General features: G+C 41.2%; 1 protein-coding gene and 1 long non-coding RNA gene across 2 annotated transcripts in view; one reads left to right on the top strand and one right to left on the bottom strand.

The window, feature by feature from the left end:
* The window catches only part of ptpra (protein tyrosine phosphatase receptor type A), a 29,391-nt gene extending 15,077 nt beyond the window's left edge, over window positions 1-14,314 (bottom strand). Inside the window, exons 1-4 of the mRNA XM_020087125.2 lie at window positions 13,894-14,314; window positions 1,387-1,433; window positions 1,071-1,152; window positions 527-958 (exon numbers count right to left, since the gene is read on the bottom strand). Coding sequence (XP_019942684.2) covers window positions 527-958; window positions 1,071-1,152; window positions 1,387-1,407 — 535 coding nt within the window. The 5' untranslated portion in view covers window positions 1,408-1,433; window positions 13,894-14,314. The remainder of the gene's footprint in view (window positions 1-526; window positions 959-1,070; window positions 1,153-1,386; window positions 1,434-13,893) is intronic.
* On the top strand, window positions 12,036-15,955 carry LOC138405063 (uncharacterized). Its single transcript, XR_011238724.1, has 2 exons — window positions 12,036-12,281; window positions 12,604-15,955. It is a non-coding gene; the product is annotated as an uncharacterized lncRNA (long non-coding RNA).
* The last annotated feature ends 164 nt before the right edge of the window (window positions 15,956-16,119 follow it).

Here is a 16,119-nt window from a genome sequence, read left to right as displayed (position 1 = left end):
CTAACATCTACTGGTAGTTGGTAACTTAAACTGTGCAGAAGACCTTCAAAGGTACAAGGGAAATTCAACATCTTGTCTTATATTCTAAAACTTATGGCCACCATTTCCTTTAGTTATTATAATGACACACCAGAGAAACAGGTGACATCACTACTACAAACTGAGGGGAAAAAAGTGAGTAGTTGTTGATCATATTGGTTGTAAACAAACCACCGCTTTATTCAACTTGTAGGTTAAACCAACACAGAGGGCACCTGATATGTCAGTGTCAGTAATCCCTCATCTCCAAGCAGATTGTGAGCACCCACTAAACTTGTAGTAGAACTAGGAAGTTGTTCTGTAAAGTTAAGAGTTCTTTTTGGAGATGGGTACAATGTAATTAGTACTGAAAGGCATTATGGGGGAAAACATATGGGAAATGAGACCAAAGTTGGTATAAACTTGAATCATGCATCAAGTATGCTCACATCAAAATGAGAAAAGAGAATATTCATAACTTTAGGATAAAAAAGTGTGCAGTACTCACCATGTGGGCTGGAGTCTGTGGTGAACTCCAATTCAGGTTCTGTGGTGGTCTCTGGCTCCACAGTGAATAGCTCCTCATCTGTGTAAGTGTCTATAGTTGGGATGTCTGGGGTCTGGGCTGTGGTGTCGTTGTCTCCCCCCTCTCCGGGGGGAGGCTCGGAGCTCGGTGGTGCCTGAGGGGCATCAGTTGGAGCCGGAGGTGGGGGAGGAGGAACCGGTAACACTTTTGCAGCGGCATTGGGATCCACTGGTTCTACGTTTTCTCCATCAGCTGGGCTTGAGGTTGTGGTGGTCGTCGCTACTGTCGTCACCGGGACGACCGCAGGGGCGAGCGTTGTGTCAGGGCCCGGGGGTGCTGGAGTGGGGGCGACTGTAAAGTTGAGGGAGTGTGCGGTTGGGGGGTCTGTGGGTTTGGCAGTGATATTAGGAGGACCTGGAAAAAAAGAACATAAACATATGCCATGGAGCATTTTCTGCATATTTTCTTTGTGAACTGAAGAAGGTGAGTGAATGAAGGCATTTGTTAAGATGGATATTGTTCATACTTGTGACGGGGCTTTGATCCTGGGCCGAGGCCCCGAGGGCTAGACCAAGCAGCAGGAGCAGGGGACACACACCCATTCTGCCCTACATAAGGAACACAAAGATATGAGTCAAAAACAAAACTTATGAGTATCACTGAGATATGAGAACCCAGAAATGTTATGCATTAGGACCAAAAGATTAAGGATTTATGTGTTATATAACCAGCTATATTTCTTCTTCAATCATAAACCGACATGCTCATTTTTGGAAGATAATACATGTCAATGAAAATGAAATACTTGTATTATGATAGCCTGCGTGTTACATGTTGTTTACCTGAAGAAGCGGAGTTGGCATCAATCACTCATTCGCACAGCGTTGTCCTAGACATGAAATGGAAGACATTTAGTATGGAGGATTTTGTGCAGATGATGCATCATTTATTTTGAAGTACAACTTGCTGCATGCAACATGTATGATAGAATCCAGAAGAACAGTGAAGCAGTGAAGTACCAGAGGAGTTGAAGAGCCTAAAACTCATCAACATCCATAGTATTTTTTTATATTTCATCATATATTTTTTTATTTCATATTTATACTTTGTTGACCATTAGTGGAGGTATTCCTGGTTGACATGCTGATATCATATTGTCCTTATGATCCACTGGAAACTGTAGATAAACTAACAGACTTTCTTCAGACTGGTCAGGGCTCAGAAGCTCAACTGTTTAGTGGAACCATCACATCTGTGTTAGTCTCTCTACATCTGGCTCCCTATTTGTTTTAGGGTTGATTTTAGGATCTTGTTGATCACCTTTAAGGCCCGTCACAGCTCCTGATTTAATTTGAGATCTTTTAATCCAGTATGAACCTTTGTGTGGTTTGTGATCCTCAGGCGGAATTTTCTCACTGTCTTCGCTGTCAGGGCCCCAACGCTACGAGACAACTTGTCTGAGGAAATCATGAGTCAGTGTCATCCCATCCTAAAACACACATCTACTTCCTGATTTTATCGGATTAGTTTATTTTATTTATTTGCTGTCTTGTTTATTTTAAGACACTTTGTAACTGTTTTCAAAAAGTGCTACCTGCATTTACCTTATGATATCTGGACAATGTTATTAGTTAATAGTGTTATAACAAGTTGATATGAATGGTCGAATGACGGGAAACATGGAACATCAAAGGAACATTGTTATTCTTAAGTTTAAATTCTTTTCTCTGGTTCCTGCTTCTCCACTGTCAGATTTTTCCTTTTCTTTCTTCATGTCATTATTGTACAATGAACATCTTTGGGTTCTAGAGGGAAATCAGGCATATAATGTCACCACCTTGCGCAAATGTTTTACCCTCAACCAACATTTATCTTTAACAGAGCAGTCATCGCCCGGAGCATGACCGAAACAGAATTAGTTTCACATTAAAATTCCTGCAGTGGCAGTGAATCAGCATTTAGGACACTCTTCTGCAGCTGATACGTGGATGAGCAAGAGGAGGACAGAGGATAGACAGACTGGGAGAAAGCATGATGGCGGCCGGGTGGTTGGTCCTGCTGACTGTCAGTCTTTTGTACAATTCCAGGGGCTGAGAAGGCTGTTGTCTCCCTGACTGAGCTGTGATAATCCCTGGACCTAATCCCATGGTCCTGACCCTGGAATAATCCAGCCCGCCTGCCTCTGCTTACAGAGATACTTCAGCGCTGCACCCGGCCAAAGGCTGCAGCGCTCCCGCACCCAAACTGATGCTTTACATCACGGATTATTGCATCAGTGAGCAGAGGATAAATTGGGCGCTAAAAGCTCTAATAGTGCCAGTTGCCAATCTTCTGATGTTTTGAACTGAGCTCATTCATTGCAGTGCTTACACTCTGGTTTTAGCACAGCTCTATCTGGCTCTGACTGAAGCCTGAAATAGGGCGTAATGAGATAGTTATGTGGTCAATGAGGCTATTAACCTACAAATCCAATTGCTGCTCTCCCTCTCTATGTCATCCATCCTGTGTCCATTTAGACAGCAAATGTCAGCAAAACAATACACACCCACAAAAAACTTCAACCAAAAATTCAAAATATTTTAGTCCTTTTTTTGATATTTAGTTTACAATCCAAGATGACTGTGGGGAAAAAAACTGGCAACAAAAATTATGGAATTGAAAAGACTACAACAGTTTGAATGATTATTCAAATTATTGTGAACTGTTTTGATTATTTAATCAATTAAGATACTGATCAATTAAAAAGAAAATTCTCAACATAGTTTCCCAGAGATCAAAGTGACGTCTTCAAAAAGCTTTTTTTGACTGAACAACAGTTGATAACTTTATATAATATTTCATTTACTAACATAAATCAAATCTATGACCACAACAAGCAGCAAAACTTCACATTTGAGAAAGTGGATCTAGTAAATGTTTTATATTTCTCCTTCAAAAATGTGTGAACTGATTAAATGACAAATCAAAATAGCTTCAGAACTGTGGTACTTGTTTTGCAGTTTCTAATAAGGGCAACCAAAACAAATTATGTGTTATGTTCAAATGATAGATGAAATGAATGAAAATTATACGTGTTCACATAATTAAAAGCAATGACAATATCCTGGACAAGTCATCACTGTACCTAAAGATTCTCCAGATTTCAGATTAAGTCATAAATTGCAGTGCTTCCTTTCTTCCCTGTCATATGAACACACATTACAGCCTCAACCCCCCCCCCGCTTCCCTCTCCTCCAGTTCTTATTAAAGAGTGACTCAGCTATAATGACCAAGCTCTGGAATTGGTTCTATTTGTTTGCGTTGGTGTTATATAGCAGTGTTTTAGGCTAAATTTGATGTGATAGACAGGTTACTAATCACATCAACAAGCTTTTTTAGTAACCTTCTCTTAATGAAGCATGACTCATTGTTTTCTGCGTGCCATCCGGGGAGGCTTTGTGACGTGTCACTGCGTTGGTGTAAGTGATATGAGTTGGTCCTGTTGCTAACCGTCACTTCACAGATGCTGTCGGAGCCAGAGAGGGACTGTGTACACCCAAGAGTACAATCCCCACAAGGTGTATCTTAATGTGTTTCCGCACTGTAAGAAGCAGCAGTGTGGGTTTTTTTAATGCACAGGACTCTTATTCTTTTCTGAGACTTGGTTGGTGAAGGACATCATTAATTTAAGAGGGACTGCCAAGTGCTTCTATTAGTGCCACTTTCAGGGTTTTGTGCTGTCAGTATTTTCTCTTAAAAAAGATACTTGGGCTGATGGCCTCATATAATTCACATTTAAGCCACAATAGCTGTCGGTAGGGTGCATACCTCCACCAAGGCCAACACTCAATCAGACTGCAGCAAATTACACACACTAAAACCATTCTCAGACATGAACTGCGGGACATGTCCAGACAATGGGATCTGGACTTTGTCCAGACTTTGCCTTTCATATATGAAGCAGCAGGAGATTCTGCTATCAGATGCGTTCACAACAACACAAAAAGCATTGAGGAGGCAAGATGTACTGTATATAAATTCTGCTATGGAGATCACCTGTTTCCATTCAGCACAGAACACCAAAACCTATTAAATCATGTTGTCTTTCCAAGTTCTTCTCTGTCTTCTACCTGTAGAAGACACCTGTTTTGTACAGGTAGATATTTGTATTCTTTTGGGCAGTGGTCACCAATATTTTTGAGCCCAAGATCAATATTTAATTGTAGGCGTTAGCCGAGATATCTTCCAAAAAACTTACTTAGGAGGGTCATATTTACAATTTTTTTCAATTTCTGTTTAAGGCTGAATGTACGAGCATAAATAAACACACAGAAAGTCAGTTGTGCAACTTTATCTATTCAACGCAGAATATTCACATTAATATAAATTTATATTTACATAATCTGTTCAATGCACAGTATTGAGCTTCAGTGGGTAGCTTCAGTTCAACAATATGTTCTGCAGGGCAGCTGCTACTGCAGCACAATGTTTTTTATAGGCTTTGTCTTGAAATATGGCCAGAAATATGACTATTTCCTTTTATAAAAATATTCCTGTATACTCAAATAAGTACCAGTACTATACAGTATGAAGCTGTGCATCGTTTGCTCCTGCAAATATTTCATACTAAAGCCCCTTTTTAAACATAACAGTGGATTCAGTCAATAGAAACGCGGGATTGGTTTTATTTTAAAACACCTACAGAAAGTGGTGCAACCATTTATGTTTGTGACATAAATTCAACATTCAACAGATATACATTAAAAAACAGATGAAAGATCATTTTCTCTGTTTATTCTGCAGTGAAGCACAATGTTTATCTGTCTATATCACAAACGTATTTCCGAAACCATTTCAAAGTAAAAGCACTCTGGCGTTTTAATTTCTGAATCCATTCATTCGTTCTAACAGGTCTTTGACTGTTATCGACAGACCAGAAGATGCATGTCTTCATACCGTAGAGTCCTGACATTTAGTTTAGTACTTAATCTTACTTGTATTGAAGGAAATGCAGGAGATTTACAGACACACAGTACGTGTGAACAACAGACAACTGACACAGCTGGTGAGTCCAGAGAGTTACAGGGATCGACAGTGAAGACTGCTGAGATCGACCAGTCGATCAAGTATTGTTTTTTTTTTACGTTTTTGGTCATTTGGGCATAATGTGGAGTTTAGGGGACTGGAAGAAGAAGAAACTCAGGAAAATGTCTGCAGCAACTGACTCTGACATTTGCATTGGCAGCCCATCCTGATAATTTCAGGAGACCATCCTGGGTTCATTGTCTGAAAGAATCTTCCAGATGCAGATTCAGGTGTGGATCCAGGAACATTATTCCCCCTTTTATTTATGATTAATGACAAATAAACTATTTAAATGTCCAGTGTGTAAGATTTAGGTTAAAGGGATCCATTGGCAGAAATTGAAAATAAAATATACCTAGTGATGTTTTCACTAGATTGTTTCATCCAAATTGTACGACTGTTTTTTTCTTTACCTTAGAATGAGCCCTTTATATTTAAATACTTTGTTTTTTACATTAGTCCAAACTGGACAAACTAAAAACTTTTTGAGTTTTTATAACAACTGAAGTTTACCAGGTTCTCTTTCATTGTTGGAAGGGGAGGGTGAGTTGAGAGGTGTTCAGCTGCAACATGCAGCTTCACCACAAGAAGTCACTAAATTCTACACACCTTTAGGTTATCAGTTCAATTCATATTTTCTTCTACATTTTTCTAGAATAAGAAGTAGACACTCACTTGTATGATAGTAGATTGCATAGCTCCAACAAGTCTGAACAGAGTGCAATTCTCTTAACATTACTAAACAGGACAATATATCCACAGATTAATTTTCTGACCAGGCTCAAATAATGCTCCTCAAATGCACAATAAATATTGTGTTTTTATCCCTCTGCAACACCTTTGTTGACAGCACAAGACGTCCTTCCTCTTAGCAGAACAAAGACACAGCTCGCAACCTATTCTTAATGATTTGATCTCATGTGTCACAAACAGATTTAATTGACAAAGCACGTTTGAGACAATCCAGCCTCTTGCTCTGTGTTGTGTCTCAGCCAAATATTAGAAATGTCTGCTCTTTCATCACGCTATTCCCTGAAGAAGTATGTACATGCCAATCTATTAGTAAATGAATGTACTCAAAAGGTAGTCATGCATCCCATGCTGCTGTCCTGACTTTGGGCTTGTGTTGTGCAACCATGTGAATATTTTTCAGACAAGGCAGAGCACTTAGAGCAAGCCCTTTCACAGCAGCCACAACTGGGGATGAGCTGGCCTGTGGCAAAGTGCAAAACTGCCACCGTGACAAGCAACAAGCTACAAAAATCAGTGGTTTGCCTGGAGGGAATAAGAAACAGCATAGAGATGTGACAGGATGTTTGTTCACCTTCTGATGAAATTGAAAATGAATAACACGCTTTAGCTCCCCTCAGTACTATAAAAGCTTAAGCATAAGAACCTTCTGCACTGGCTTAAATGGCACAAGAACAACAACAGAGCTAGGTGTGGTTTGACAAATCCTAATACCTGTTGAGTAACAACACAAATCTGTCCATAGCATAGGGTAGAATGAAGAAGTGTCAAATATTTCTTATAGTAAAGTCTTGCTTGTTTCAGATTTTTACCTCCGCCAAGAGAGGTTATGTTTTTGCCCCGTCTGTTTGTTTGTTTGTTTGTTTATCAGAAGGATTACGCAAAAGCTACTGAATGGATTTCCTTTTGGTAAGGATGGGACAAGGGCCAAGAAAGAACCCACACAATTTTGGCATGCGTTTATAGGGGCAGATTGAGCTTCTTCTTTTTTCCCCCCACGTGCATTGCACAACACTGACACTGCACCCACTTCCTAAGGAATCATTCATGAAGCTTGATAAAATCTGGTATATTTAGTAGGGTTGAGTATTGTTTAGATTTTTGCCAAACTGGTAAGTCAGTACGTATTGGTTAAGATATCAACTGATAACAATTTGAAGTATACTTAAAGGTACAGTGTGTAGAATTTAGTGATATCTAGTGTTGAAGTTGCATGTTGCAGCTGAACACCCCTCACCTCACCCTCTCCTTCCAAACATGAAAAAGAACCTGTGGTAGCCTTTAATTGTCATAAAAGCTCAAAAGGTGTTCAGTTTGTCCAGTCTGGACTAATGTAAAAAACATGGCAGCCACCGTAGAGAGGGTCCCCTCAATGTAAATATAAAGTATTTAAATATAAAGGGCCTTTTCTGGGGTAAAGAAAACTACAATTCATACAATTTAGATGAAACAAACTAGTGAAAACATCATGAGGATTATTCTACATTAAATTTCTGCCAATAGTTCACTTTCACCTAAATCTTACACACTGGACCTTTAACTTAAATATAAATAAGTGTAAAACTCTTCAAAAAATTACATAACACAACACATAACTTAACTACAATAATTCAACATTAAATAAGAGTTTCAGTGCTTAATACAGCAAAATACACCAGCCCACACTGCCGGCTGATAGCATGCAGCAAAACTTGGTGCATCCTTGTGCTTTCAAATGTATTCTGTGTGTCACTAGTTCTGTCAAGTTCCTACTTTTACACAGAATAGTTTTCAAACATTCGCTGCACATCCCGGCATCAGATTTTGATGTGACTCAAGTTTTAGGTGGCTACAGGCTAACTTTAATATTAAGTTACGTGCTACCAGAGCCATAGTGTTGCCAGAAGTGTAATGTTAACTTGGCACATGGATCTTATTTTTCAGTACATAGCTTTGGTAATGAAATGAGATACCAAAATCTGCATTGTGATTTGCTCCAGTAGGAACCAGCTGTGCTAGAATCAGTGATAGAACTGAAAGAGACTGCTGGGCCTTGGTGGAGGCATGCACTCTACTGAGTGCCATTCTAGTTGTTCGTTTAATTTAAACATGTTTGATTTGGCTGCATTTGAACAAGCACACTTAAAAGACCTGAAAAGAAATCCTGATCATCTTGCCAAGTGTTTCTTAGTAACACACAAAAAAGCAATACAAAGTAAGAGGGAAAGATATGTTACAGACACAGGTTCATGACATATATTTGTAACAATGTACACAGTTATTTCAATACAAAAAATCTAAACATCTCATATCCAGTCATATAAGACAACATAGTGATTGTTAACATCTGCTTCATGTTGTGTCAAAGTCTGCAGCACCGTGCAGAACTGGTTTCCTGCACATGCGAGTGGCAAGCCTGCCTAAGTAATGAAGACAGTTGTCTCTATGCCTGTGGCCAACTGCAGACCTCATAGGGTTGAAATCGCACAGTTGTGAATGGGCTGAGCTGTTCCCATGCCATTTCATTCACACAGTGAAAGGAACACTTATAGGTGGAACATAAAGGAAGTCCAATTACATCTCCATGACAACCAAAGGCCAAGACTTGCGATCAATGCAAGGTAGTCATTTAATATGGAGAGTTGCCGCTCAAGTCTGTGGATTTCACTGATGTTTTCGCGACCTTAGGTGAGGTAAGGAGTATCTTTTCTGACTGCTTGGACAAAAATGATTGAATAGCTCAAGCTGGAGATGGATTCTTTTTAAAAGGGATCTCAATCTCAATTTATTATGTGTTGTTTAAACTAGAATTGAATGAAACCCTAAGAAAACCAAACAAGACAGCTACAAGAATTTCAGAAATCTTGTTTTGATATCGTTCTAAATATTCTTCTGGATTATTTACAGGAGACATAATAATGAGTAAACTGGACACCAAACAGGCTCCAACCCAGCAGGCCCTGCTAACATGACACCCATAGTGTTGGTCCAGCAGACTTCAACATTCATGCAGGCAAGTATTTCCCTCTGGCTGTCTATGAAGTGTCCCGCTTCACTACACACTGCAGCGCTAGATAATGCTTTTCTGTCTGTCTCCATTCATGGCATATTAATACTGTTTCTATGTCTTGAGAGAGAGGGAGGGGTCCGGGGCAGCAGGAATACTGTGAATGCTTCTCTTCACGGGAGACTGAAGTAGACCTAACTCAGGGCCGCTAGGACTCTTGCTCTAAAACAGACCACAGATTATATGTCCCCGGTGCCACATACAACAGCCACAATCCTCTGGACTTCCCTTTCTGAGGGATACTACTCCCTGCTGGTGTGGTTTGTGTTCCTGTTGGCTTCATTCATGAGCTGGTGAGTTGATGAAAAGATGAAGGGATGCATGGGATTACTTTTCTGGCTAATCATACAGGCAAGAGTGACCACCGTGTCTGTTATTAAGCCTGTAATGATGATTTGGTTCCATCAGGCTGGACGGATCAAGAGAGCTCAGTGTGTGAGTCAGTGAAGCGCTGCTCCGTGTCTGCCTCATTGTGGGGTTTCTCACAGGGCATGCCAGGGGCCTCTCAAGCTTTCCCACATTGGACAGAGAGGATGTGGAGGCGCAAAGCATGGCCTCCCCACAGAAGCCACTGTGACCTTGAAGCATAGTGTGGGGCCAAAGGGGCAGCTCAAGTGCCACAACAAAACCTGACTCACTATCAATGAAACTGAGTTCTACATCCAGCATGCAGCTGAGGCTGGGCAACAAACTTCAAAGTTTTTCTGTTAACTGAAAATGTGTTGAACACTGCGGGTCAATTTCTTAACCATGTACTTGTCTTTACTTTAATAAGACGGTTCCAGATTTAAATAACAATTTTCATTATTTTTCGAATAAAAGAGATAGCTTTTATTGCACTAAATAAATAAACACTCCAAACTAATATCCAAGGGAAGCAGACTCTTTGGTAAAAGTAGCAATGAATGAATGAATTTCTAATTTATAAACGATCCAGTACCTGATAACTGAAAAATAACATGGAAGAAGGGAAGTTGCAGTTTACTTCTGAAATGTGTATTAGAAGAATTAAGAGGCAGCAAATGTTAATATTCATGGAAAGTGTGTCAAATGTCTCAGTGCAGTAGTTGAATATGTGTCCTCTTTTACTTAAATCGACCATGGTAATATTGTTTACACCCGGTGCACTTTTATTCTTTCCTTTCAACACATCCAGGTTCTGTAACACCTAGAATCCAAAGGGACGATTCCCATATCTGAAGTGACCATCCCTCTGCCCTGGATCCCTCCTCTTCCTCTGACAGATAAGAAGAGATCCTCTGAGGGTGAACTTCACAGCAGTGTCAGTATAGTGCTTCTCCAGACTCGCCCCCCCCCCCCCCCTTTTTGTGTCTATTTTCATGTGGTGCATTGAAACAATGCTCGGGCATGTTCGCACGTTCTCTGGACATTTTTTAACAGCAGGGCAAGAAAGGTTTCATAGTCTTGGAGGCCGATGCCAAGGGCAAATATAAATATTTACAACAAAGGCTCTCAACTGGTTTTGGATTCGAACTAAGTTTGACCTCAACGCTGATGGCATTGTTTAAAAAAATGGCACATTTAAGTTTGTCTGCAGGTGGAAAAAACGACTAAAATACAACATAAGATGACTGAATGTGAGAAAATGTGTATTTGAAGTCCACAACATATTGAATGATGCTCACATTAATGCTAATTAGTCTGTTTCTGAGACAAACTGTAGAACAAGCTAAGAATTGATGCACCTCTAGATGTGGTACATAGAGAGGTGCAGCCTGATCCTGTTAATAAACTGACTTCTGCCAAACCCACCTGCCCTTCATCTATCAGTCCAACATTTAGCACCACTACCCCACCTTACAGCAGCAGGAAAAAAATGTACCTTAAGGAAGGACTTTAAAAGATTTCAGTTTACCTGAAGCAAACATGAAGTTTATGAGATTAAAAAAAAAAAACTCTCGTAACATCTAAAATACTAAATCCGGTCGAGTCTCTGAAATCCACTGAAAGCAAATAAACTTTCATCCATATCCAACAAGTGATTATAAACCAGAAACATCAACCGTGCCACATCAGGAGGATGTGAGACAAAGATTTACTCAGTAATTTGAAGAGATTACATCACGACTCCTCCACATCCACACAGGGACAGAACATAACTGAATGACTCCTGGTGAAGTCTTCCTTGCCAGGCAAGGTATTTCATTTATGAATTCTTAGTCATCACATCGGTTCATTTCCTGCACTGCAAAATAAATGTCATTACGGTCCAATGACATATCACATGTAGCTGCAATCAAGCTCCATAATGCTTCATAATCCCCTAAACGTCACCGTGTTTATCCCGTCAAGAGGCTGAATTACAGTGCTCGTCCGCAGTGTAATGGTGCAACCAGTGGAAACAAAAATACACCTCCCACCCAACTCATAATATTGTGTCAGTACCCTGAAATTGGGAGATTTCACAACACAAAGTTAATCTCAAAGACCCACTCGTCAAAAACATCACGCAAAAGTTGCAACAGAGGCGATTTCAAGCTGTACTTTATTCTTATTTTTGGAAAGTAGGCCGATCATGAAAAGTGTGGTGTGAGGATCACTTGAGCACTTCTGCTAAAACCCTTTCAGGATCCCAAGACAGAAATAACTGCTTTCTCTCAAAATAGGCAGGAGGAGATATGGACAGAGCGAGCAGATGATAACAGGTCTGCCTTTCTCTGCCATGTTGCCAAAGCACGCCTTTTTTCTCTCTCCTCCCACGGTGTCATGAGATGGGGCTGCCTGACAACCAGATACTTGGACAGTGGTTTGGGACAGAGGTGGAACGTGTGCAGGCCAGACACACAGAGGTCAAGGAAGGCCTGTTCGTAGAGATTCCTCCGATACTGCAGAAAACACCAGCCTGGGTATCGTTGTGTGAGCAAATCTATTTGCCAATTCCAATACCACGTTTTTAACAGATTCTTTTCTTATTTTCCCAGAAATCACTTCTTCTTTGTCACTCCAAAACAGCAGTAGCACTGTACTGCCACTAACAAGTGGTGTGATTTCTGATAGCATTAGCCCGAGCTAGCTTAAATGTCAGCAGTTTGGCAATATTTCATGCTTGAAAGTCCCACAAGTAAAAGAGGGACGTGTAAGTTTTATTTATTTGATTATTTTTCCTGTTAGGACTGTCAAACTAGATCATAAAAAAGACTTATGACATTTATTCTCTGTATGCATTTGCTTTTAAAAGGGTTTAACCTGAGCCGGGCCATACAACAATGACAGCAAACATCTGATCGGTACTCTGTATCGGCCAACACGCAGAGTCCGGGTATCAGACACGGGAAGGAGAAAGTGCTACGGGAACATCTGTACCTCCTGGTACACAGTGAGATGACCACATCACTTGTAGCCTGAGTTTTCTTGACTGATACGTCTGATAACATGATACGACGAAACCTGTGAAGAGGAGAGCTTGTTGCGAAACGACACCGAAACTGAGGTATGGAGGAAATGTGCTGCAGCTCAATGAATCCTGATGGGATGAGTCAAGCTCCATGCAGACAGCATGCAGATATTTTTGGGGGTTGAAATATGACAAGCCAGGCTCTGCCGTGCCTCCTCAGCTTGGGTGATGCTTCTCTCTCTGGCCTTTAACAGGACTTTTCCTGGAGCCGAAATTCTGTTGTTGTTCCAACGAAGCAGCAGCGTCCATTCATAAATACGTTAGTTTTTGAGAACCCCCCCCCCCCACAGTCCCTCATGGCACATATGTCACAAAAGGAACAATCCATGATGTTATGAGAGGGGAAATCACGATGAAGGCAAAGTCATGAAAACAAAAACTGAACACCCACAAGATTGAAATGGTATGTTCGGTTACACCCAAGACACACACACACACACAGAGGAAGAGAGGAGAATATTAATCATTAAGAAGAGAAAAAACTTTGGGAGAGGTTGTGTGGAGGGGGAATACACACTCAGGAGACTGAGAGGAGGAACAACACAAAGCAGCTGCTGTGATCTGACAGAACATACGTGTTCAGAGTCAGGGGGCGACCTAATTCCTGTTGTGGGTCGCATGAATCCCCCTCCACCCATCCAGCGAGCTCCCCACCCTCCTCTCTGAACGTGTAACAACAAAGCGTTGATCAATAAAGTGTACTTTCCAGAGAGGCAGGGGCGACCTGGAGCCCCCCCACTGGCTTTTTGTTCCACTGCCGGGGACACACAACCGAATCACAGCCCCTGACTTCTCAAAAAGACCCGTTTAGTCCAGAGCCCCCAAAAGAAGGAAAATCCCTCCCTGCCTCCGAGCGACTTGTGAAATGTTCAACTCCCGAGCTCCTTGCACAATAGTGACGGTGGAGATACGAGGCAGGCGGAGGGGTGAGTGTGGCCTGCGAGAGGGGATGTGTGAGGGGGGCGAAGTGTGTGTTTGTGGGTGACACCGTGTTTCAACGTGCCGCTGCTACAGCGCCGTTGTAACAAGTGTGCTCCGGAGCTCCGCGCGACAAAAACAAGGGGAAAAACTCACCGCAACTCCCGAAGCGCCCGAGAGGAGATTCAGAAAGACAAAGTGAAGCCAAGCTGGGGTTTGTCCTCTCCGTCTCTCCCACGCCTTTTCGGCCCCGGCCCCCGTCTCCACACCCCAGGAACCGAGAGTGAGCGAGCGGGGTGGGGGGGACCTGGGTGAGCCGAGGAGGGAAGCGCGATCTGGGACACACAAGTCAAACACTCCGCGGTGCGTTACTCCGCCACATCCAGGCAGGGAAGGCTCCCCCCGGCCCTGAAAGTCCTCCGGTCGCCCTCACGCACCGTCCCTCCGCGGGCTAATTTCGTCGGCCTTCCTGGGTAATAAATCCCACGGTTCTCTATCCGCTGTATCCGGGCGCGTCGGCCGACTGTTCTAGTCCGCCATGTTGTGTGTGTGTCTGCGGAGGAAGAATGGGAAGCAGCGGATTCCCAGGCCCCGTCTCTTCCCAGCGCACGTTCCAGCGCGGCCCACAGCGACACCCTCAGGCCGAGTCGAGTATCACACCAGGCCAGACTGTAGCCCTCACTCTGAGGGGTCCATGATGATGCTGGGGCCCCCAGATACCCCATAACTTCTACTCGAACACTTACTCATATTTACTGTGCTGCTATTGAATATTGAATATTTGATTTACACTTCTAGAGAAATACATTAATGAGCATGATGAGCACCACAAAGTGCTTCACATGACCCCCCCCCCCCCAAATACACAGACACTTGCCCTGTTGTCACATTTTTTTAAAAAAAGATTAACATACAGCCGATGTGACAACAGGGCAAGTTAGTCTAATGCACAACTTTGTATAGCTTCAGTTGTTTATCTTTAAATCTGTATTTATATTTGGCTCCAGTACTCTGCCTCGGTTACTTGCATCTTTCAATCACCTTCAAATATTTGTATTGTCAATATCTCCATTAGCACACGCTTCTTTACAGTGATAGCTTTGTAGTAGTTCTGGTGGTGAGACTTTCATCTCACTGTAGTGAACTTATTCTTGACCTATTTTGACCTTTTATTATTCTTATGTTCTTGTGTTTAAATGTGTTGTGTGCTGCTGGATTTGTTTTCATCTATGTTGGGTTGTATTTAATCTGGATCCTGAGTCTGAATAACAGATGTGATCACAGTGAGGAAATCTTTTATTTCCACCAGAATGTGTTTTTCAACGTAAAATCAGAGAAAGATTTTACACACAAAACATATAAAACATGTTCCGTGTAAATTATTACACGTTACTATGGTTAAAGCACTCAACAGTATTTAAATGCAGCTCAAATTAGATCCACTTCAGCCGACTGCAACATTATGGCACCACTTACGCCTTAAACCCTTCATCAATATTGACAATAATTAATGGTGTAACAATGTCAGTGGGCATCCACCACTGCATAGAGAATACATTTACTTTTCAGAGTTTGGAGTGAATTTTACTGGAGTATATGATCTGTATACTTCTCTGGATGAAAAGTGTGTGAGGCTGCATCTTTCTGAAGGAGTATTGGAATAATCCCATAGTGACAATGTGACCGATGCATAGAGTTATTATTTATTGTTAATAGAGCAAATAATGCTTAGCTGGTGGAAAGGGCTTAAATTAATTCAAATATATTTAGAGTAACAAGTTCAGTAAGGGCTGACAGTAATATTTCAAAAGCATCCTTGAATTCCTTTCATACAGTTTCAACATTTATTATGTCAGAGGTTTTAATTTTTATATTGTATCAAAAGTGATCAAATATTAAATCTTGCTTGAACTCGAAACAAAGATGAGGCAGGGCCATAAAGCAAACACTGATAAGCTCATTAACTAATTCAAATGTTAAAAATCTGCATAACTCATGAAATTAATATGTTAAGTAAATATGTTTAAAAAAGTTGTATTAATGTATTTAAGTTGTAGTAATTTCTGCTTTTCATAGTTTTCCATCATAGTAAACTACTGGTTGGGCTATACCAGTAATTTGACCATTTTATGAATCAAATATTTAATTAATAGAACAAATTGAGAGTGTAATAATTAGATGAAGACCTAGCCTGTGAATAAAAGTATAGTAAACTGTGCTTATTCAGGTTTTTGTTATCTTCTTTATCATGGTACATGTGTGGTGCCATCATGCAAAAAGTACCAATCCTTCGTGACACAGCTGGACAGACTCATGTTCACACTTTCTATCAACCCTCCAGTCCACCTGACACGTCTCAGTGAGGGTCTTGGCTCGGATGTG

Source organism: Paralichthys olivaceus, chromosome 2 (assembly GCF_024713975.1).
Source record: "Paralichthys olivaceus isolate ysfri-2021 chromosome 2, ASM2471397v2, whole genome shotgun sequence".
NCBI classification, from domain to species: Eukaryota; Metazoa; Chordata; class Actinopteri; order Pleuronectiformes; family Paralichthyidae; genus Paralichthys; species Paralichthys olivaceus.
The sequence above is the reverse complement of the archived record's forward strand: the minus strand, read 5'-3'. Positions and strand labels throughout refer to the sequence as shown.